The 24425-nt window shown below is 34.5% G+C and overlaps 2 protein-coding genes across 2 annotated transcripts in view; one reads left to right on the top strand and one right to left on the bottom strand.

The window, feature by feature from the left end:
* The window catches only part of LOC126881317 (uncharacterized), a 261916-nt gene that overhangs the window by 107455 nt on the left and 130036 nt on the right, over positions 1-24425 (top strand). The gene's annotated exons all lie outside the window — the stretch shown is intronic.
* Positions 675-24425, bottom strand: part of LOC114337754 (glutamyl aminopeptidase) — a 92803-nt gene continuing 69052 nt past the window's right edge. The window contains exons 10-13 of the mRNA XM_050645532.1: positions 12662-12774; positions 10293-10502; positions 3105-3183; positions 675-832 (exon numbers count right to left, since the gene is read on the bottom strand). Of these exons, the coding sequence (XP_050501489.1) occupies positions 723-832; positions 3105-3183; positions 10293-10502; positions 12662-12774 (512 nt within the window). The 3' untranslated portion in view covers positions 675-722. The remainder of the gene's footprint in view (positions 833-3104; positions 3184-10292; positions 10503-12661; positions 12775-24425) is intronic.

The raw sequence follows: 24425 nt of genomic DNA, 5'->3' as shown, positions 1-24425 counted from the left end.
GATCTCTTGTTCTCTATTGTTCAGTGATTTTATATTCCACGTTGCAACTCTGATCATATTTTTCTTCCTCCAACTCATATACCGTTTCCTTGCGTGGTTCGTCAACTTTAAATCAGTCCTATTCTGAGGCATTTCTCCGGGTCTGTGAGTATGCTTTCTTTTTACTCCGGGTAGGTTACTAGCCTCATCCGAGAACCTTCCTCCTTTATCCGGGCTTAGGAAAGGCAACGTGAACGCTGAGCTACTCAATTCACCCGGAGTTGCATTGGATTTAATATGCTATGAACAAAAAAGAAGTTTGTGTTATTCGTAGTTTAAATTTGTTTATTTTTTAAGTATAAGCTGTATCTTTAAGGAATTAAAATTGGAAAAGTTAAAAAAATAAAATTTAAAAAATAAAAATAAAGTATAAAAATAAAAAAATTAAATATAAAAAAATAAAATATAAAAAAATAAAATATAAAAAAATAAAAATAAAAAAATTAAAAGTTGAAACAAAAAATGTTTTTTTATATTCTTAACAAAAAGGTCGGTCAGACTTCATAGATAATATATTAACCTTAGATAAGATAACATATTTATACTACTTACTTCATTTCTGGCTGCATGGTCTAATCCTAAAGCCAAAAAAAATTAAATCGATATTTTAAACAGGTATAATAGAAACACCAGAAGCTTTTTATTTTTTTTTATTAAATATACAAATACTTATAATACAAATGTCAAAGAATTGTCTTGATTGCGTTCGAATCTTTCTCTTTTAGATTTTCTCTAATCCATGTCGCGCACTGGTCTAAATTTTTTCGGTAGTCTTCATTTTGAATTATGTATTCTGAATAAATAAAATTAAATTAAGATAATTATGTCAATATTACTAAAATAATAATTAATTAAAGTAAATAACAGGGATCTTATATTCTAAGAACTTCATTCGAAAAACTGTCTTATATTCTAAAGAACAGAAAATATTCCTAATACCTAAAGACAAGAGTCTTCAATCAATGTATGCGCCCTGTAATAATATATGGCTATCAGATTTGGACGTTTACAAAGAAAAATATGGAAAAAATTGCAAAGAGAGAAAGATCCAAGGAAAGACAAATACTGAACATTAAGCTATCAGACAGGAAAAGAAACGAATGGATCCGTAACAAAATAAATATGAAAGATGTCTCAACTCAAGTAGCAAAGCTTAAATGGAAGTTCGCCGGACACATCTTCAGGCCCGTCGAGAGGGGGGTACAGCCGGTACATTTTACCGGGGCCCGGGGATGTAAGGGGCCCGGCGTCGACCAGACCAAAGACGTAATTTTTCCCGTTTTTTTTTCTTTTCACGTTTCCCGTTTTGCATAATGCGTTTAATAATACTCGGATATATTTAATATGACCTTTACCTCTAAATTGAAGTATATTTTATTATTTTATTCTAAAAACGGCGTAAGAATCCTGCGAGATTTTTTGATGATTTGCATGGGTCTAGTTGTGACGCGACTGATAATTTTGAGCCCACGAAATATTTCGCTGTGAAATATTTAATATTGCCATATTATATAATAAGCAATTTAACCAGAATATTTAATGCAGCAAATGAAACTCATTCGATATTTAACATTTTATGGACATTCCGAGATGAAGATGACGACAATATTAAGAAAAAATTGATATGTTGCGTGAGTTTTATAAAGAAGACATCAAAGAAGAATTGATAGATTAAAGTTGAGAGATTTGAGAGCGATATACAAGGATAATATTGGTGAATCTCAACTTTCTCCAAATAGATTTACTTAATAAAATTAAACATCTTAAATTGGAATTATTATTTCCTAACGTCGTTATTGCGTTAAGAATATTTTGCACATTACCAGCGACAGTCGCTGAAGAGGAAAGATCCTTAAGTTTTCTTTCTCGCATAAAAAATGCTATGAGATCTACAATGAAACAGAATCATCGGTTAACTGGCCCAGCATCTTTGTGCATTAATAACGATTTGGTAAAATCATGCGATTTTTCGAAAATCATAGACATCTTTCCAATCAGAAAACTGGAAAAGCACCTGTTCAAATGTTTCTTATTTATTATTGATAATTTTATTTCTATAAAAATTAAACAATTTTTTTGCTCTTCACTTTTTTCCGGGGGCTCGTTCTTCACTTCTTACCGGGGCCCGCTCATCCCTCTCGGCGGCTCTACACATCTTAACATATTGCATGCCACGTCGCTCATATATGAGAGACAGATGTTTTTCCAGGGGCCACGTCGCTCATTTTTGATATACACGTACGTCTGACTTTCATTGCCGTGGATATGCCGTGGCCCTGAGAGTATTATCCCGATTAAGGCATGGCAATGGCAAGCAATGTGTTAAGGCAGAAGGATGATAGATAGAATAAGGCTATTATACATTGGAGACCGAGGAACCACAAACGAAAAAGGGTAAGGCAACAAATGCGATGGTTAGATTACCCAAAGAAAAATGCCGGGTTAAAATGGATGCAAATTGCCCAAGATACAGAGGCATGGAAGAAGGAAGAGGAAGCCTATTATATCCAAGGATGGATGTTTAGGGCTGATTAGATAATAGAGATAGATAAAGTCTAACAAGTACACGCAGTATCTCAATTTTATTGGAACAGAAGATTCAAAAATAATTTTAACTATTTATAATGGGAAATAAGCCACAATATTATTAAAAAATGATTTTTATTAACGTTTCGACGCCCAAATCGGGTGCCGTTGTCAAAATACAAACTACTACAGTATTTTGACAACGGCACCCGATTTGGGCGTCGAAACGTTAATAAAAATCATTTTTTAATAATATTGTGGCTTATTTCCCATTATAAATAGTTAAAATTGTAAAAATGCCACAAGAAAATAGCTTCAGAACAATTTCAAAAATAATGACACAATAATGTACCATTACTGTAGAATTTAGGATTATAGTGCTGCTACTGCACTCAAAACTTGTTTGATTTAGTCATAACCAGACTTTTACATAAGATTAAAATACAGTCACTAGAAACTGGACGCCTAAAATGGCCACCATTATTTTATAGTTACTAATTATGTGAAAAGAATTAGTGGAAATATTAGTATCAACTTACGATTATCGCATGATTCAGGTTTTCTTAATTTAGGCGTTTTTGGATAATTTGTTTCAGAAAATCTTCTCTTCAGGAATTTCTGAAAATAAAAATTGATATTAGAAAGTTGCATAATTACATAACACATTACACATTCTCTGCATTTTTAAGATGTTCCCGTATCCTGCTGGTCAAAGACCGTTTGATAGGGTTCGATTCTTCTTCTTCTTGTAGTTCCTTCTCCTATCGGAAGTTGGCTATCATCACAGCTATCCGTACCTTATTGGCGGCAGCTCTGAAAAGATCTAATGAGCTGCTGCTATACCACTCTCAGTTTTTCATCTATTAAGTGATAGCCGAACTAATTTATCACTACAACAATGCCAACTTGTTACGGTTATATCAACAAAATCCCTAGATTGCAGCTTTTAAGTATAATTTTTATCTTTAGGTACAGTTAATTTAAAAATTATGGCAGTATGAATAATGAACTTTGCTTAAAATAAAGCTTATTGCATAGTTAATCATTTATGGTAGTTATTTTGTACCGAAGTTCAAAAATTATTACAAAAATCCAATTTTTAGGGCAGGATACCAAGTAAGTTATGACATGGGTTCCTTTAAGTACAGTTATAAAAAAATTACTGCTTTCTTTGGAAATTTTAACTAGATACTATTAAACTAGAAAGTTTACAGTTCACGTACATACCCACAAGTTGAAAATTGGTTTTGAAATAGTGACGGTAACTGTACCTAAAAATTATATAAATTTTAACATTGTGTCATACCACCTTAAGTTTCTCAGCCAGGAAATTCTTCTTCTACCTATGGATCTTTTCCACTTAATTCTTCCCTGCATTATGATCCTTAATATCTCATATTTCGCATCTCTAGTAATGTGGCCCAAATGTTCCAGCTTTCTTGTTTTGATGTTGTTTATCACCTCGCAATCCTTTTGTAGCCTTCTTAACACTTCTGCATTCGTAACTCGTTGGATCCATGATATTTTCAAAATCTATCTATAGCACCACATCTTAAATGCTTCCAACTTCTTTATGTTGTCTACTTTTAATGTCCAGCTTTCCATTCCATACAACAAAGTCGAGACCACGTAGCATTTTAAGGCTCTTATTCTCAGCTCCAGAGGTAGGTCTCGATCTTGCAATTTCGATGCGTGTCCTGATTTATCTACCTTGGTCGTTGTTTTCTATTACCCAGGTTGCCAGATATTTGTAGTTATTCACTCTTTCTACTTGTTTTCCCTCGATATCTAGTCTTCCTACTGTGTGTTGCTTAGAAATAATCATATACTTGGTTTTCTTAACGTTCATTTGTAGTCCATATCTATTTACTAATCGTTGCAGTGCTTCTAGACTGTCTACAAAAAAAGCGGTGTCGTCTGCGAATCTTATGTTGTTCAAAATAGCTTCGCTGTACAGATTGAATAACAATGGAGACAACACGCAACCCTGTCTAACACCTCTTTTGATTTATATGGTTTCCGTTTCGACATTTTCGATTTTAACCTTTTCTTTTTGGTTCCAGTACAGATTGACAATAACCCGTATATCTCGACTGTCCACATTCTTTTCTTTTAAAAGTTCTACGAGTTTCTGATGTCGTACTCTATCAAAAGCCTTTTAAAAATATATAAAGCAGACAAAGAGATCCTGGTTCATATCTAGAGTGCGAGAACGTTAAAAGCGAACAGAGCCTCTCTCGTTCCTAGTCCTCCTCTGAATCCAAACTGGGTGTCATCTATATCTTCTTCTACTTTTTTGTACAGTTTTCCGTGTATTATTTTGAGGAATATCTTAAGTGTGTGGCTTATTAAGGAAATTGTTGTATACTGGGAGCATTCTGTCGCACGTGCTGACTTGGGTAGTGTTACAAATGTGGACAGCAACCAATCATGGGGTATTACTCCTGTTGTGTATACCTTGTTGAATAGATCTAAAAGTATAAGCAGTGTTTCTTCGTCAATGAATTTAATTAGCTCAGTGGGTATCTGATCTGGGCCTACTGCTTTTGCGGTCGCACATGAAAAACATAGATTGTAATGTTGTTCTGAAGCTATTTCATTGTGGCATTTTTGTAATAAATTATTCTAAATGGGAAATAAGCCACAATTTAACTAAAAAATAATTTTATTAACATTTCGACGCCCAAATCGGATGTCGAAACGTTAATAAAATAATTTTTTTAGTTAAATTGTGGCTTATTTCCCATTTAGAATAGTTTATTACATACAGTGCGTCCATAAAGTAACGCATAAATTCATTATTTCGTAAACCGGAGACTTTAAGGAAAAATCCCGAAACAGGTCGATTTTTATTTTTAAATTACGATTTTTCGGCATACATATCATACTAGTGACGTCATCCATCTGGGCGTAATGACATAATGGATGATTTACATTAATATAATTATTTATACAGGGTGTCCAAAAAATGTTTTTTTTTAAATTAAATTAATTGGTACAAAAAGATGAATGTATGTAATTTGTTTAATTCTAAATATATTTTATTGGTGCCAGAAAACATAAAAATGTATTATTAAAAAAATAAACATTGATTTTCGTTTAAGCGTAATGTTAAACTTCCAAGAGGCAGGTGGGTGGCAGCTCTAACATTGAATTTAAGCAAAAAGCAACATTTATTATTTGTCAAATAAACATGTATTCCTGTTTTTTGACAAAAGTAAAACGAATTTTGAATTAAATAAGTTACATACATTCTTCTTTTTGTCTGAATTAATTTAATTAAAAAATTATTTTTGGACACCCTGTGTAAATAATTATGTTATTGTTTGTATTAGTAAATAGAGAATTAAATACCCTTTCAAATGAGCTATCACATGACTCCTATTCTCATTTTAAAAAATCATCGATTACGTTATCAAGCCCAGATGGATGACGTCACTAGTATGATATATATGCCAAAAAATTGTAAGTTAAAAATAAAAATCGACTGGTTTCGGAATTTTTCCTTAAAGTCGCCGGTTTATGAAATAATGAATTTATGCGTTACTTTATGGACGCACTGTAGATTGTATGAGCTAATTAGATGAGCTAATCCAAGATCCCACAAATAACTTAGTAGAACAACGATTATAAAAACAAATTAAGACTTTTAATTAAAAACATAAGAAATAATAACTGACAAAATAGAAATTGCAAATGAATTAAATACGCATTACAATACATTAGGACAAAAGTATGGACAAAAAATACCCATTTGTAATGATATATGGTAATGATACATATCAGACATCGCATCATGTACCGACCTCAGCCACAAAGTGTAAATGAAACTAATATACCAAACAACACGGCAAAATATCTTCGTGAGACTCAATTCTTATTGTGTGAAAAGGACAAGGGCGTCAAAACTACAGCACGAGAAAACCCTCGCACGTTTAAATACTTATAATGTGAAACAGCGCTTAGATAAAGCCCATATTAGTATCGTCAAACAAGCTCAATTAGAGTCATTTGTTAACGAATTATCCTTTTTCGAAAAGGGCAAGCAACGCTTAGCGGTTAGCGCTGTTTCAAATTATAAGAATTTAAACGTGCGAGGGTTAGAACGAACGACAACATTCCAGTGGTAGCTCATGTAATCATATGGGCAGTTTCACATTATAAGAATTTTGAACGTGCGAGGGTTTTCTCGTGCCGTAGTTTTGACGCCCTTGTCCTTTTCATATAATAAGAATTGAGTAGCACGAAGCTATTTTGCTGTGTTGTTTGGTATATTAGTTTTATTTACACTTTATGGCTGAGGTCGGTGCATGATACGATGTCTGATATGTATCATTACAAATGGGTTTTATTTTTATCCATACTTTTGTCCTACTGTACTGCAATGCGTATTTAATTCATCTGCAATTTAGATTTTGTGAGTTATTATTTCTTATGTTTTTAATTAAAAGTCTTAATTTGTCTTTATAATCGTTGTTCTACTAAGTTATTTGTGGGATCTTGGATTAGCTCATCTAATTAGCTCATACAATCTATGTAATACACTATTCTAAATGGGAAATAAGCCACAATTTAACTAAAAAAATATTTTATTAACGTTTCGACATCCGATTTTGGCGTCGAAACGTTAATAAAATCATTTTTTAGTTAAACTGTGGCTTATTTCCGATTTAGAATAGTTTATTACAAAAATGCCACAAGGAAATAGCTTCAGAACAACCTTACAATCTATGTTTTTCATGTACAGAATTTAAAAGGCCCCCCGTCATCCACTCGTTTTTAAATGTTGTTCCCCTCGTTTTAAATGTTGTTTTTAGATAATTTCACATAAGATGCGACGGTCGCCCTACTCCAGTCTTCCGAGTCGTTTACCCTATAAAACTAAATATAATTTCGTAGAATAAAAGGTATCGTTATGGAGCGAAATCTAATTATAGCGTTGTGGTTACTTTATTGTTGAAGAAAGAGAAATAAGAGGAACCGAATTCATTGGGTTCATCCTATGAACGCAAAAAGATAGGATTTATAGATTTTTATATTCACACATATTGATAGAACACCCTCTATACTCAACGTTAATTGCAACTATGTAAAATAAAGTTTATTATAATATACTTATTAGCAGTTTTAATTACTGTTGTTATCAGTAACATATAATTAATTTTGCTGTGCTTACCAAATGTGTTTTTTATTTATCGCCTAATTCGTCAAATTCACTGTTTTATATATTTCTATATAATAATATAGTGTAAATAAGAATAATATACCAAACAACACAGCAAAATATAATATATTTATATATTTATAATATATATAATAACAGCGAGCAAAAGTGCGTGTTAACGAACAGTGGTCAGAGGAAATTGAAATTAGACGTGGGGTGAGACAGGGATGCGTATTGTCGCCAGTTCTCTTTAATGCCTACTCGGAAGAGATCCTAAGAACTTAGACCTTATCCTAAGACCCCTCAAGAGGGCGAAACAGCTGGAATAAAGGTTAAGGGAGTTCCCATAAACAACATTAGATATGCGGATGACACTGTCGTCTTAGCCGAAAATATTGAAGATCTTCAGAGACTGGTTAACAGAATAGCGATATATAGCCAAGAATACGGTCTAACAATGAACATCAAGAAGACAATATTTATGAGAATATCTAAAACTCAAAGAAACAAAGAGAATCTCCTCATAAACGGAACCAATCTCGAACGAGTAGACCAATATGCATATCTGGGAATAATGATCAACTCCACAAATGATTACTTCCAGAAGATTAAAATTAGAATAGAAAAGGCTAGTGCAAATTTTAACAAAATGAGAAAAGTGCTCTGCACAAGAGCTCTAAGGTTAGAGCTAAGAGTAAGGTTGGCTAGGTGCTACGTTTTCTCGACTCTGTTTTAAAGAATGGAAGCTTGGACCTTGAATGTGGCATCAATGAAAAAAACTGGAATCATTCGAGATGTGGGTATATAGAAGAATTCTGAAAATTAATGGACAGAGCACGTCACAAACAAAGAGGTTCTGAGAAAGATGAATAAAGAAATGGAAGTCTTAAATACAATCAAAACCAGAAAATTGGAATATCTCGGACATATTACACGTGGAGAGAGATACAACTTGCTCCAACTCATTATGCAAGGAAAGATTCAAGAAAAAAGAAGCATAGGGAGACGCAGAATATCGTGGCTGCGCAACCTGAGAGAATGGTACGGATGTACATCAAACGAACTTTTCAGACCAGCCGTCTCCAAAGTCCGAATAGCTATGATGATTGCCGACCTCCATCGCGGAGATGGCACTTGAAGAAGAAGATTTCTTCCTCTGCCTTGTACCTATTACACTTTCCACGCGACATCTTAAGAACCTTATTAAGTATTCTGATTCCTGAAGAATCGCTTTCCACTCTTCTTCTAATGTAATTATTAGCTTCGTCACTTCGGGCTTCTTGCACTTCGAACCAATAAGCGGGTTCAACTGTATATGGCGTTGTATTTGAAATAAGAAAGTTTGTATTAAAAGTTTTTATTGCAAAAAAAGCCGCGACTAAAAATATCAATCGACGTGTCAGAGCCGCCATATATTTATTAGTTTTTTTATATTATTTAGTCTTTGAGCACGCCCCCATTTATTTATTATCGAATTTATTCCATAGAGATTCCATTTGAGAATACAAGAAATGGGACCTGTACGTCAATATAGAGAAAACAAAATATACGTGTATAGGAGGAGAGAAAATGAGTTACAACTAGAGGATGATATGGTTATCGAGCCAAGCTCTGATTATGTGTACCTTGGAACCAGAATCCAACAAAGTGGAAGGACAGAATTCGAAATAGAGGAAAGAATTGTGAAAGGAAAGAAAATAATAGGAGCTTTCAACTCACTTTTTTGGTCAATAACCATATGAAAAGAAAAGAAAACACAGCTATATAATAGCATCTTCAAAAGCGTGGTATTGTATGGTTGTAAAACCTGGCAACTGAATCATCGAACAGAACAGAAGCTGTTTGCACTGGAAATCGACTTCTGGCGAAGATCGATCTGCATCTCTAGAGTCCCACACATAACAAATGAACGAGTACGAGATATTATGAAAAGGAAAACAAACATAATAGAAGAAATCCAGAAAAATCAACTTTGTTGGTATGGCTATGTACAAAGAATGGAGGAACATCGACTCTCAAAGCTGATCAAGGAATGGTAACCCCCGAAAAGAAGGAAAGGGGCAGACCGAAAACTACCTGAATAAGTGGAATCCGAAAAGCAATGCCTGAGAGGGATCTACGACCAGGAGATTGGACAGATCGACGCGGCTAGATAATAGGAACCGGAAGGCGCAGGACGTTATAAACCGGTGTTATATTATTATTTATTCCGTTGTGAACAGCCGTAGTGCAGCGGCATGATAACTGGTCTCATAAGCCAGAGCGCCCGGGTTCGAGCCCCGGCACAGACAATCCATTTTCATGTCTAAAAATGATACGAGCTGTTCACCGTGCCTCGGAGCGTACGTTAAGCTGTATCAGTTACGATGTACAGTTAAGTGTACATCGACACTAGTTACCTGAAATAGGGTTAAAGTTGTAAATGGCGTCGGAACCTTCCCGAAAGGATCTCCCAGGCAAAAAGCCATACGATATTATTATTATATTATTATTTATTCCGTTTGGCTGTTCTACTCTACAAATGATTAAAATTCAAACAAAACTTTTTTTGTAAAAAACTTACCCAGAAAAGTGTCGCTTCTTCAGTATATTTATGACAGAAGAGGTTTTCTTTAAGGTGATCGTAGAATGCGTAGAAAAGTATCCATTTTCTCTTGTGTTCTGGTTTTAATTGTTCCATGAGGTGTATTACTATTTCACATTTGATTTTATTGAATCGGAATGAATAATAGGCGTCCGAAATAACCGTGTCTGTAGTAGAATAATCCATTAACTAAAATGAAGAAACATGCTAATTTAGTTAATATAGTAGTCTAAAATTTTTACAAAAAGTTTTTACAGAAATAGACCTATCAGTTTTAAGTGGAAACAAAACTCTGTGGGAACAAAAACAGATAGAAACATAATCAAAAAATGAAGTGAGTGTCGATAACGATTTAAGTAAACTGTTAACCCAGGTATAACCATACCATCGGGCGATGCTAGGAAAATATTCCACCAACGCATCGGCAATTTACCCGTCTAAACCGCTATCATTGTGTACTCTGTACCGAGAGCATAGTGTGAAACAAAATAAAAATAGACGGGTTCATTTTGATTCAAGTAGAGTCTCTTACCATCCTGTGACATGTGTTTCTAATGATGATGATGGTGATGTTTGGCATGGAAACTAGTCCATTTGCCACAGATTTTTGCATGTTTATATAATCTTATTTTAAGTTATATTAATTATGATATATTTACGAACTGAAACTTGACTGTTACAAATCTAAATTATATATCCGGAAGCGTATAGATGATTACATACGAGTTCAAATATTGATTTCTGATTGAGTGACAGTAGATGGGTTATGTTTACTGGAAGTTGCACCTTATGGTAGGGGAGCAAAGTATGCTAAATGTGCAGTCACTCGAGCGTTATGGGGACCTATTGGGTTGTGAAGAGTAGGTCGTAAAACAAAAAAAAGTTAAGTAAAGTGTTCCATTTTAGTGGGCGCTCGCCACTTTTTAATTTAATTTTCCATTTCCAACAATCGTTTTTTCCGATTATAACGCCATCTATGCATAATTCGAAAAAATGTGTTGAATAAAACTTACTTATTTTTTCGTAAGGAATCCAAATTTGCAATAAAAAATGGGGGCTCCTATTTAAGATTTTAAAGTAACCCCCCACCCCACCCCGTGGGGGGGTCGTGTTTGATGCCATTGGATAGATTTTAGAGGGGGTGAAAGTCACCCCCAGGGGAAAAGCACACATCGGCACAATATCACTTTTTTTCTTTGACATGTAAGCTATGCGTATGCCAAATTTCATGTCAATCCAAGCGGTTCTTTAAAATTTAGAGCAAAAACCGTGAAAGAATGGACTAAATGAAGTTTTATTTTAAATGACTTGTTTTTGGAAGGAATGTACACTTGACTGCAGACCCTACCTTTCCGTTCGTTAAGTTTAGAGCCGCCTGTGTAGATTATGGTTTTATTAGTGTATTCACTCAATATGCATTTCAATAAAGCGGTATTTATTTTAGATGATTCTGAATATTTCGGAAATATAATATTTAGTTTTTTGTAAATCGTGTCAAAATCTAATTTAAAAAAGGGGTTTGGCAAAGTTTGTTGCTAATGTAACCGGTAAATCATTGGTTTCCAGAAAAGTATCCGCTAACGGTGGAGAATTTTTAATTCTCCAGTAATTGTTTACTAAATTTTGAATAGATAATTCATACAGCATATTCAGTAAGTCACTTGTTCTTGCTCTCAATTTTAGAATATATTTGGTTGCCAATAAATTTCTACGATTTTCTAAAGGCAGTTCATTACTTTCAACAACAAGCAACAGTGGACATGGTGAAGATTTCATAGCACCCAGAGTTATTCTCAAACTTTTAAACTGAATACGATCCACTTTTAGTAGATGCGTATTGCTTGCTGACCTGTATAATATACATCCGTAATCCAGAATTGGTCGCACGTAGGTCCTGTAGAACATCAATGCAACTTTAGGTGTAAAGATAAAGTGAGTGTCGATAACGATTCAAGTATACTGTTAACCCAGATATAACCATACTAGGAAAATATTTCACCAACACATCGGCAATTTACCCGTCTAAACCGCTACCATTTTGTACTCTGTACCGAGTATAGTGTGAAACAAAATAAAAATAGACGATTTCGTTTTTTGCTCGTTAGAGGTCGCTAAAAGCATACTCCGGTATAATATTTAAATATGTATTTACCAACCAGTCGGTGCAATTTGATGCAATTCAGTCTTCTTACAAAGCCTTTTTGATAACGGGTAAGCCTAGAAACACGTATCAGAGGATGGTAAGAGACTCGAATTGAATCAAAACGAAACCCTCTATTTTTATTCCTAGTAGTAATAGTAATGGTAATAATTTGATATTTTCCAGAGAAAGAGTTTTAATGCCTTACATCAAAGTTGCTGATGATTTTGTTCCATATATTAGTTGACCATATAGCTTTATACATTTGGTTCCCTTCGGGATTAAAAATGATCCATTTCGCATCAGCTTCCTCAAGTCTTACTGTAAATAAAAACATGTATTTTTTCTTTATAGCTAATATTTAATATGATACAATGTTAATTATTAAGAACTGTATTTCTACTTATTGATCCTATTTATAAAGTATACAGTACCTAAATTTTAACGAGGACATAATAATATGGTATAGACAGATGTCGTAGGTAAGTATGAAATGCAGGCATTCTTACAAAAGCCTAGTCATTTTCATAATGACTGGGCAGTTTATATGTTTTCATTTTTACGAAATGACTTCACACTACACTTTTAGGGATTTGCACAACTGCAATAGTCTAAGAGCTGGGAGCGGATTTTGTGCGTGATAAGTAATATGGAAAAACTATACGGGGATATGTTAAATTAGTTGTGTACATGACTTTCACCAACGGCCGGAAACCAGAGTTGGGGCCGAGGGTAGTTATAAGGGGTAAAAGTCGCGGAATTTATTATTTTTTTATGACGCTCATGATCGAGATAGTGCACCAAAATTTGGGAATAAGTAGGTCATGACTTACCTAAGTAAAATCTCTATAGGGGCTCAACGCTGCGTGGTCGACAAAGGGGTCGACAAAATATAAGGGGATTTTTGCGCCGTTCGTGATTGAGATAGTGCACCAAAATTTGGGTATAAGTAGACCATGACATAAATAATTAAAATCCCCAGAGCCGGAAACCAGAATGGGGAAGGAAGGTAGTTATAAGGGGTCAAAGTTCCGTTTTTTATTATTTTTTTTTTGTGACGCTCATGATCGAGTTAGCGCGCCAAAATTTGGGAATAAGTAGGTCATGACGTAACTAAGTAAAATCTCCAGGAGTGGAACGTTGCGTGGCCGACAAAGGTGTGGGGCAGGGGTGAATATAAAAAAATGTAAGGGGTTTTTTGCGACGTGAGTGATTGAGATAGTGCACCAAAATTTGGGAATAAGTAGACCATGACATAACTAAGTAATATCCCCAGAGGCGGAAACCAGAGTGGCGAACGAGGGTAGTTATAAGGGATAAAATCGCGGTTTTTATTATTTTTTTTTGTGGCGCTCATGATGGAGATAGTGCACCAAAATTTGGGATTAAGTAGGTTATGACGTAACTAAGTAAAATATTCAGGGGCGGAACGATGCTTGGGGTACAAAGAGGTGGTAGGCAGGGGTGAGTATAAAAATATATGGGATTTTTTTTGCCGTTCGTGATCGAAATAGTGCACCAAAATTTGGGAATAAGTAGATCATGACATTACTAAGTAAAATCTCCAGGGGCGGAACGCTGCGTGGGGGACAAATGTTGTGCCGGCTCACAAAAAAAATAATACACACTGCGACTTTGACCCTTTAAAACTACCCTCATCCCCAACTCTGGTTTCCGGCTCTGGGGATTTTACTTAGCTAAGTCATGGTCTTATTCCCAAATTTTGGTGCACTATCTCAATCTAGCACGTGGCAAAAAACCCCTTATATTTTTTATATTCACACCTACCCCCACCCCTTTGCCGGCCACGCAGCGTTCCACCTCTGGGATTGTACTTAGTTACCTCATGACTTACTTATTCCCAAATTTTGGTGCAATATCTCGATCATGAGCGTCACAAAAAAAATAATAAAAACGGCGATTTTGACCCCTTATAACTACCCTCATGCCCAACTCTGGTTTCCGGCTCTGAGGATTTTACTTAGTTATGCCATGGTCTATTTATTCCCAAATTTTGGTGTACTCTCTCAATCACGAACGTCACAAAAAAACCCCTTATATTTTTTGTATTCACCCCTGCCCTACCCCTTTGTCGGCCACGCAGCATGCTACTCTTGGAGATTTTACTCAGTTACGTCATGACCTATTTATTCCCAAATTTTGGTGCACTCTCTCGATCATGAGCGCCACAAAAAAAATAGTAAAAACGGCGACTTTGACCCCTTATAACTACCCTCATCCCCAACTCTGGTTTCCGGGTCTGGGGATTTTACTTATTAATGTCATGATACTTATTCCCAAATTTTGATCCACTATCTCAATCACGAACGTCGCAAAAACCCTTTATAATTTTTATATTCACCCCTACCCCACCCCTTTGTCGGCCACGCAGCATTCCGCCCCTAGAGATTTTACTTAGTTACGTGATGACCTACTTATTCCCAAATTTTGGTGCACTATCTCGGTCATGAGCGTCATAAAAAAAAATAATAAAATCCGCGACTTTGACCTCTTATAACTACCCTCGACCCCAACTCTGGTTTACGGCCGTTGGTGAAAGTCATGTACACAACTAATTCAACATATCCCCGTATAGTTTTTCCATATTACTTATCACGCACAAAATCCGCTTCTATCTCTCCGACTACAAGAAAGGATAATTTAATTTTGAAACAATGTTGCAATTTAGGCACAGATCATAATATACAAGTTTAGGTTATGTTGTTTATTTTTATTATTGTTTTATAATTTTATTTTTTCTACTCTCATACTATAATATATCAATTACCTATATTTTCACTACCTGTATCATAATGAACTTCATTATGATACAGATTTTCATTACGATACAGATTTTTTAACCAGTAGAATCGTGATATGGCATTCGCCATGAAGGTGTCACACGCGCAGTGACCAATGGCGAGGCAAATACGTACGCTTTGACAGTTCTCAATATGTAAACAAACTGACAAACTACTTAATTTGTTTGCGTTACAAAATTGATAAATATGAATATATTTTTTGTTGTGAATGATCATAGAAAAAATCGTGTATTCAACTTGCATTTAATTATCATTATGAAGCTCGTACTCTATACGAAACTCGCCGCTAGGCGTCTCGTTTCGTATCCCTCATACTCGCTTCATTATGACCATCATTAAATGCTCGTTGTATAATATATTATTATCATTTATGCAAATTAGTGCAATGAACTCGTATAGCTTTTCCAGTAAGTTCAGTGAAATAATGGTCCAAGTCCAAAATATTTAATTAAGTTTCTTAATTAATTAAGTTAATATTTTAATATGTGTTCCTTATTATAAAATAAAGATTTAGAATCACTGGGTGTAATACTTTCATAGCATTAATAATTATTTAAATTTAATAAATTTTATAAACATAATCTAAATTGCAACACTGTTTTAAAATAAATTACCGTTTGACATATTGTAAAAACGTTCACGTTGCGTGTGGTTTTGCAAATGCCTAAAAGTGTGAAGCCATTTTGTAAAAATGAAAACGTTATACAAAATGCCTAGTCATTACGAAAATGACTAGGCTTTTGCAAGAATGCCTGCATTTCATACTTGCCTACGACATAGACATTTAATGCAAAAATGTTCGAAGTAGAGCTTCACGATATTCGATAAAAATATCGATATTGTATTGATATCGTATCGAAAAGCAATACGATACCGATACAATACATACCTTAGCAATATTAATGTTAATACGATACTCATTAGGTACCTATCTGAAATCAATACAATACTCTTGTATTGTCGATACGATTGCCTCGATATTATTGAGAATATCGATATCAAGAAAAAAACAATAAAACGCCACGTGAGTGATGCATAAGGCCTATTATACAGTTAAAATATAATAAGAGTTATAAGACGCAAAAGCGGGTATGCTCTCCATTAGTGCGAGGGAGAAAGACGATGAACACAATAAGTCAATCAATTTCGATATTTTATTTTTAAAATCATCAGATAAAAGTATCAAAGAACTCATTTGTGTGAATAGATGGATAAAGAGTTCTTAAAGGGTAGGTATTTGTGAGGTTACAATGTAATTTATCCTATTTATTGTATATTTTCAGATATTTTTTAATAAAAATAACGATAAATGAATGAAGAATCGTTTTTTCCGCAAATCGCTAGGAAATTTTGACATTCCTGTCAAAATTTCTTGAAGAAAAAGTCAGGACTTCCTTACTGTAAGGAAATGTCATTTCCTTACTGTAAGGAAATGATATTTCCGTACAGTTGTTAGTGTTCTACATAAATGATAAAAAACACATTGCTATTAAAACCTTGTAAATTACCTTATGACTTCAGCATTGAATAATTGGCCCATAATGTTGAAGATTTCATCTTTAAACAAAGGTCTAGGAAGTATGCCATTACAACATTTTCTGAGAAAGAACTCGTATTTTTACTCATGCGATAATCCATAAAACGTCTGTATGCATTTTCGTACTTTTCTCTTGATTTCTTTGGCAATAATTCTAATGAAGCAGTATTCACTGCCTCAACCAGCTCTGGAGGAGTCCCAGGAATGGAAATTTCATCATCACTTATCATTTTACTTTCGAGAACACCAGCAATTAAATTTATAAGCGTCAAGTTTGACAATTCAACCTCAATACGTTTCCATAGTAACCCAAGTAATTTTATTAGGAATTTCAAAGCACCATTTATTTGGGAATAAAATTATCGCGTTTTTTTAAATCAATCAAAATCTGTCGAATTTTAAACGATTTGCGGAAAAATAGTATGTTTACCTCGTAGGAAAAGCCACATTCCTGGACTCTGTGTTGCTAAGTCTCGGCTTGCGCCTCGACTTAGCAATCTTCACAGTCGTCCAGGAATGTTAAGCTTTTCCTACCCGGTAAACAATGTACTATTTTTTATTAATTTAATCCTCTTTATGTCGATATTATACCGAGTATTGATATTGATATCGTAAAGAAATCAATATCAATACGATATTTTTATAAGAAAGTATTGCCGATATCGATACACGATACGATACTTGATTGGCATAACCAATACAATAGTCAATACATAAAAAGTCTCGATATTGTATCGGATCGTGAAACTCTAGTTCGAGGAGTGGAAAGATATATAATAATTTACTCTGTGAACTTATTAGACACCATCGTATCTTGAAGAAATACTTCAATGTAAATACAAATACTCCAATGTAAATACCAAAATACAAATTAAAGAAAACAAAATTCCTATTTATGAGAAGAAAACTATTATTCCAGGATCCCGCGTACCAAAAAAAAGTGGATTGCAAGCTGAAAGTTTGTTAATAGCTTAACGGTATCTAGTCGGACAAACTTTGATGTACGGGAACACTGGAACAAAGGAAGTTTTAATTGTGGAACAGTTTAAACATTTGGAACGACAGATTACGAAAACGTCCCATGTATTTTGTCGGACAGAACATCCAATTGATTTGTTACGCTTTCATTAAACTCTCATGCAAAAATCAGACTGCTATTACTTACCAACATCATTCCTGTCATGTGACAGGAATGATGTTCTTCGTGTTCCACTCATTAAAATGCCCAGTTGGTGATAAATACCAGTCTGATTTTTGCATGAGAATTTAATGAAATGGTAACAAATCAATTAGAAGTTCTATCCGACAAAATACATAGAACGTTTTCGTAGTCTGACGTTCCAAATTTTTAACATGTTCCACAATTAAAACTTCCCCTCTTAAAATGTTCCCATACATCAAAGTTTGTCCGACCAGACACCGTTAAGCTATTAACAAATTTTCAGCTTGCTATTAATCAACTTTTTGTGGTACGCGGGATCCAGGTCTATATAGGGTGAGGCAGATAACTGGCCTATTAGAAATATCTCGAGAACTAAAGGCAACAGAATCATGAAAATTGGAATAAAGGGGTTTTGAAGGAGGATCTATTAAATGAAAATATTTTCATCTCTTTTTAACTTCCGGTTATACCGGAAGTTGCTTATAACTTCGTTTTTTTAAATGGGACACCCTGTATATTTTTACATTTTTGGATTCTCTTCGATGTCTTCTTTCTTAAAATATGAGGTTTTGTAATATTATACAGTGTATTTTAAAAGATAATTACGTTTTTTTATTAATTTCGTAGCAATTTTCACACCCTGTAGAATTGTAGTATAGTTTGACATCTAAAACTCTACTTACGTTCAAATGATTTTTAATATACTCTACTATTGTTAAGAATCATTAGTATAGCTAAATTTTTAATTTTAGTATACAGGGTTGGTCGAAACTCGGAATGAGTATTTTCTAAGTTTTCTTAAATAGAACACCCTGTATTTTTGTAGTGTAGTAAAATGATATTTTATAGTACTTTTTTATTTCTTAAGCATTATTGGTGATTCAAGCTAAACATTAATTGCAACAAAAAATACGTAAAATTTTATTAGGTTGGCCGTGAAAATACTCAATCCCAAAGAATTTTTCAGAAATAAATACATATTAATCCAGACTGGTCCTTAAAATTACCAATAATGGTTTAGCTATCAAAATACCTACGTAGTTAAGATTGTTGGTGCGATTAACAATTAAGCACAAATTAAAGCAGTTAGGTATAGGAAATGCTTAAGAAATAAAAAAGTACCATAAAATATCATTTCATTACAATACTAAAATACAGGGTGTTCCATTTAAGAAAACTCAGAAAATACTCATTCCGAGTTTCGACCAACCCTGTATACTAAAATTAAAAATTTAGCTATACTAGTGATTCTTAACAATAGTAGAGTATATTAAAAATCATTTGAACGTAAGTAGAGTTTTAGATGTCAAACTACTACAATTCTACAGGGTGTTAATTTTGCTACGAAATTAATAAAAAAACGTAATTATCTTTTAAAATACCCTGTATAATATTACAAAACCTCATATTTTAAGAAAGAAGATATCAAAGAGAATCCAAAAATGTAAAAATATACAGGGTGTCCCATTAAAAAAAACGAAGTTATAAGCAACTTCCGGTATAACCGGAAGTTGCAAAGAGATGAGAATATATTCATTTAATAGATCATCCTTCAAAACCCCTTTATTCCAATTTTCATGATTCTGTTGCCTTTAGTTCTCGAGATATTTCTAATAGGCCCTTTATTTGCCTCACCCTGTGTACCTAAGTATTTATTCCTTAATTGCAATTTGCTATATTATCAATCCAATTGGTATGAATTGAAAGTTATCAGAGGACAGTCTACCATAAAGGAAAAGGGGTAAACGAAAAGTGTTAGAACACAAATCAAACATATCAAGAAATCAAGATACTTAAGACATATCTAGATTGAGTTACTAGATATAATAGATAGATTAATCAGGTGACTATTGGCCTGTTCCACTGAGTCCTCCTCAAATCTACTTTGGTCTTTTAGTCCTAGAATACATTCTCTAGCCTTACCCTTCTTAAAAGGTCGAGATAGCTTCGAGACTGAACCTTCCATGTGGCTCTTTTCCTGTGGCTTTTCTTTGCCTAATGCAAAGAACTGCAGATTTGCAAGGTCTCACACGGACATAAAATTTGTTCTGCTATTTCTTCTTCTAGGTGGGAGAATCTCCATAGGTCATCATCTGCCAATCCCATCAGCTTCAACTGCATATTCAGCTTTCAGTGCCTTGTTAGCAGACCCACTATGGCTTTGTCTGTTTTACCCGTCTTAGCTTATTAGGTCTGTCTTAAATTTTGGCGAATGTTCTTCAATGCTGTTCCACCCGTCTTTGTCCTGGTGAATTCCTCTATCATTCCAGAGATTTGTGAGCTACTCACTTTCTTGTAGCCTTTCTTTTTACTGCATTTGAAATGCCGCAGAAGGATCCCGGTCTAGCAAATAGCATTGACGATGTTTTCTTGCCATGTTATTTTCTTAATGACCCTTGTGCTCCGGTATTCAGGTTACCGTGACCTTGCTGCAGTTTCATAGGTTATTTAAGGCACAACCCCATACTAGTTTAGAAATGACCTCTACGGAATTGAGTGCATTAAGTGCTGTCTGGATATGGAAATTCAACGGTACGTTCTTTTCTGAATTTCTACAAACGTTTCTGGCTACTACCAGAGGCGTACGACGGGGGAACATGAATGGTTGACCCTTCCCAAATTTTACGCCACTGGCGGAATTGTTATTTTAGTGCAATTTTTTGATTCTCCAATACTTTCTATTTAAATAAAATACTCTTCATTCGTTACGATAAAGCCATTAGTTTTCGAGATATTTGAAGCTAAAAACGAAGGAGCATAATACATTAATCAAAATAAGTGTGCCTTTTCATTTTTAACTTCAAATATCTCAAAAACTAATGACTTTATCATTACGAATGAAGAGTATATTATTTGCATAGACAGTATTGGAGAATCTAAAGATTATGCTAGAATATCAGTTTAATCAGTGGCGTAGAATTTGGGAAGGGTGAACCATTCACTTTCCCCTGTCGTACGTCTCTGGTAGTAGCCAGAAACGATTATTTAACATAATTTAGTAGGGTGTACATTGCCTTCACTTTCTGCCAAGTATGACATGGATATGTCAAATTATTTTTACGTATTCTTTTTTTTTAATTATTTATTCTTTATTTAAAACTTTAAGAAATATGTGTGCCCGTTACTATAAAACTATTTGACATATCCTTATGATACTTGGCAGAAAATGCAGGTACTGTAAATTCTACTAAATTATGTTAAATAAACGTTTCTGGCTACTACCAGAGGCGTATGACAGGGGAAAGTGAATGGTTGACCCTTACCAAAATCTACGCCACTGATGAAACTGCTATTTTAGCATAATTTTTAGATTATCCAATACTTTCTATGTAAATAATATACTCCTCATTCGTAACGATAAAGTTATTAGTTTTAGAGATATTTGAAGTTAAAAATGAAAAGGCACACTTATTTTGATTAATGTATTATGCTATGCTCCTTCGTTGTCAGCTTCAAATATCTCGAAAACTAATGGCTTTATATACGAATGGCATACGAATGAATAGTATGTTATTTACATATGGTGGATTCCACGAATATACGACTGTTTTGGATTATCGCGACAACGAATATTTTAGTGGGAAACATAAGAAGTACGAAAGTATTTTGCTCTAATAATTACTCCAATAAACAACAATATAATTTGCAATTAAGTTTCGTTCTTCATATTTTGCACAGTAAAATATTCGTTGTCGCGATAATCCAAGAGGGTCGTATATTCGTAGAATGGGCTATAGAAAGTATTGGAGAATCAAAAAATTTAACTAAAATAGCAATTCCGCCAGTGGCGTAGAATTTGGGAAGGGTCAACCATTCACGTTCCCCCGTCGTACGCCTCTGGTAGTAGCCAGAAACGTTTGTTTAACATAATTTAGTAGGGTGGACAATGCCAGCACCACTTACCAAATTTCATGTTGTGGTCCCATGCCAGTCAGGAAATATTCAAAAATAAATAAAACACAAGTTTAATTTTGACACCCTGTATTTCGGTTATTATAAACTTTGGTACTAAGGGAAGTTAGCTTAAATCCACCTATTTTAAGCTAAGGAATCTAAGGTTAAGCTATGGCCCATTCTTTACCAAACACCCTGTATTAGTTTTGAATTTATTTTCAAAGCTATATCTCGTAGCTGTTCCGTCGATTGATTGCCCCATTGCAATAATAATATCTGCTTTTAGCTCCTCGATTAGATTTCTGTTGTCAATTTTATGTCCTGGCTTATGTGTTGCTTACTATGTATTAATCTGTGCATCACAGGTCTGGCTTCGCGCTGCATAAAGATATGAATTGGTGGTAGATTCAGCAGGACTTCCAACGCCGCTGTATGAGTTGTTTTGATGACCCCCGTAATACACAGGCATGCGTGGCTTTGTGTATTTTTTAGCCGCCTTATTGTTTCCACTTGCTGTGTCTTTCCCACTACGTCACAGACCCATAGGTTATTATTGGTCTAGTAAACCTTGTGTATATCTATACGGTCATTTTGGAGTGAGCCCCCAATTCTTACCGCATATTTTTCTACATCTGCCCAAGAACATGGTATATGTCTGTAAGCTTATGATCAAAATATGCCCCTAGGTATTTCGTTTCTTTAACATATCAAATCTCTTTTCCTCCCAGCACCGCTGTTTTTACGCCTTGTAACGCTCTCTTTGTTGTAAAGTTGACAATTTCTAGTTTTTATTGTTGCAGTATTACAAGATAGTCAGCGTATCCTAGACAGTAAAAGTCTTTTTTAGGCAGATTTTTTAAAAGATCATCTACCGAGGTTGCCCAAAGTGAAGGTGACAGAACTCCTCCTTGTGGGCAGCCTCCATCTGCTCTAGCTTTGATGGTTGCTTTGCCCAGATTGGATATTACTATCCCATTCTCCAAGGACGCCCTTACCTATCTGCATATTACCGCAAGTGTGCCTCTTCTACCCATTGCCTTTATTAAAAAGTTGGTAGTAATATTATTAAATGCCCCTTCAACATCTAAAAATACTGAATTATTACTGTTAACTATTATAGTTGATTACTGAGTTATTAATGAGAAGCGTTTTAAGATGAATTGGCAAACTGGGAAATTATATTATAAATAATAAAATGTTTAAATAGTATAATACACTTGCGATAGTAACATACTAGTGCCTTGATACGATTCATCTATATATGTAATTAGACTTCTTCGGTCCATCTTTGGACATAGGCCTCCCCAATCCTTTTCCATTCTTCTCTGTCTGTCGCTACAGTTATCCACCTAGAGCCCACGTGCTTCTTGACATCATCTGCTCATCTCATTTGTGGCCTTCCTCTGCTTCGTTTATATTTCCACGGTCTCCAATTTATGAGAATTTTATTCCATCGGTCTTTCTTTTGTCTTATAGTGTGTCCGGCAAATCTCCATTTCAACTTTGCAACTTCTTGTCTAACATCCCTAACTTATCGACTCGTTTTCTCTCTTATCCACTCGTTTCTCTTTTTATCCATTAGTCTTATGTGCAACATTTGCCTTTCCATTGCTCTTTGCGTTTTTATGATCTTGTCCATGTTTTCTTTTGTAAACGTCCAAGTTTGGGAACCGTAAGTGAGAACAGGGAGTACGCATTTATCGTATACCTTGGTCTTAACATTTGTATATCTTTTGTTTTTAAGGATGTAGCTTAGTTTGCCAAATGCCGCCCATGCCAGTCTAACTGGTCTTTTGATCTCTGCTGTTTGGTTTTTTTATAATTTGACCCAGATATATATAATCGTGAACTTGTTCTATTTCATCTTGTCCGATCCTCATTGTGATGTCTTCATCTGTATTACAGGGCCGTAACTACAATTGGGGCAACCGGGGCAGTGCCCCGGGGCCCCCGTTTGGTTGGCCGTATATAGATTGTAACGAGGTCAAATAACCTTTTTAAAGTACTTTTAGTTAAGTTCTACTTCGAATTGTCCGATTGTAATAAGTACACGGCGTATTAATTCTAACAACTTCAATGATCGATTTTAACCTATTTCACCTGCACCATTATAAAAAATTTTGCCTCAAAATCTCTCCATGAAGTCACCTGATTTTCTTTACTTTCAAACCACAAAGCAGCTCCGTCTTTTAGATGGGTCCTTATAATTTCTTTGCAGTCTTAGAAGTCCTGCATATGTTGGAATTTGTTTTTTAAGATTTAAAAAAGAAACTAGAATCATTCAAATTTGTTTTGTTACTAGTTGTGCAAAATAAAATCCTTGAAATCCTCAACATAGTCTCGAAAACACTGCAATCAAAATCTTTGGACCTTTTAAAAGCTTACAGTTTACTTGAAGAGAGCCTTTTAAAACTAAATGAAATGAGAGGACAATTTGAAACCTTCTTTGAAGAGGCTTCAAATATGTGTCAATGTTGGGGAATACCAGTAGGGTTTGGTGTGAGTTTTTATTGAATCTCACCCCAACAGTGGCGAAAAGAGTTTAATTATTACCTTT

Source organism: Diabrotica virgifera, chromosome 3, assembly GCF_917563875.1.
Source record: "Diabrotica virgifera virgifera chromosome 3, PGI_DIABVI_V3a".
Classification (NCBI taxonomy): Eukaryota; Metazoa; Arthropoda; class Insecta; order Coleoptera; family Chrysomelidae; genus Diabrotica; species Diabrotica virgifera.
Note: the sequence above shows the minus strand (reverse complement) of the source record. Positions and strands in the feature narration are given on the sequence as shown.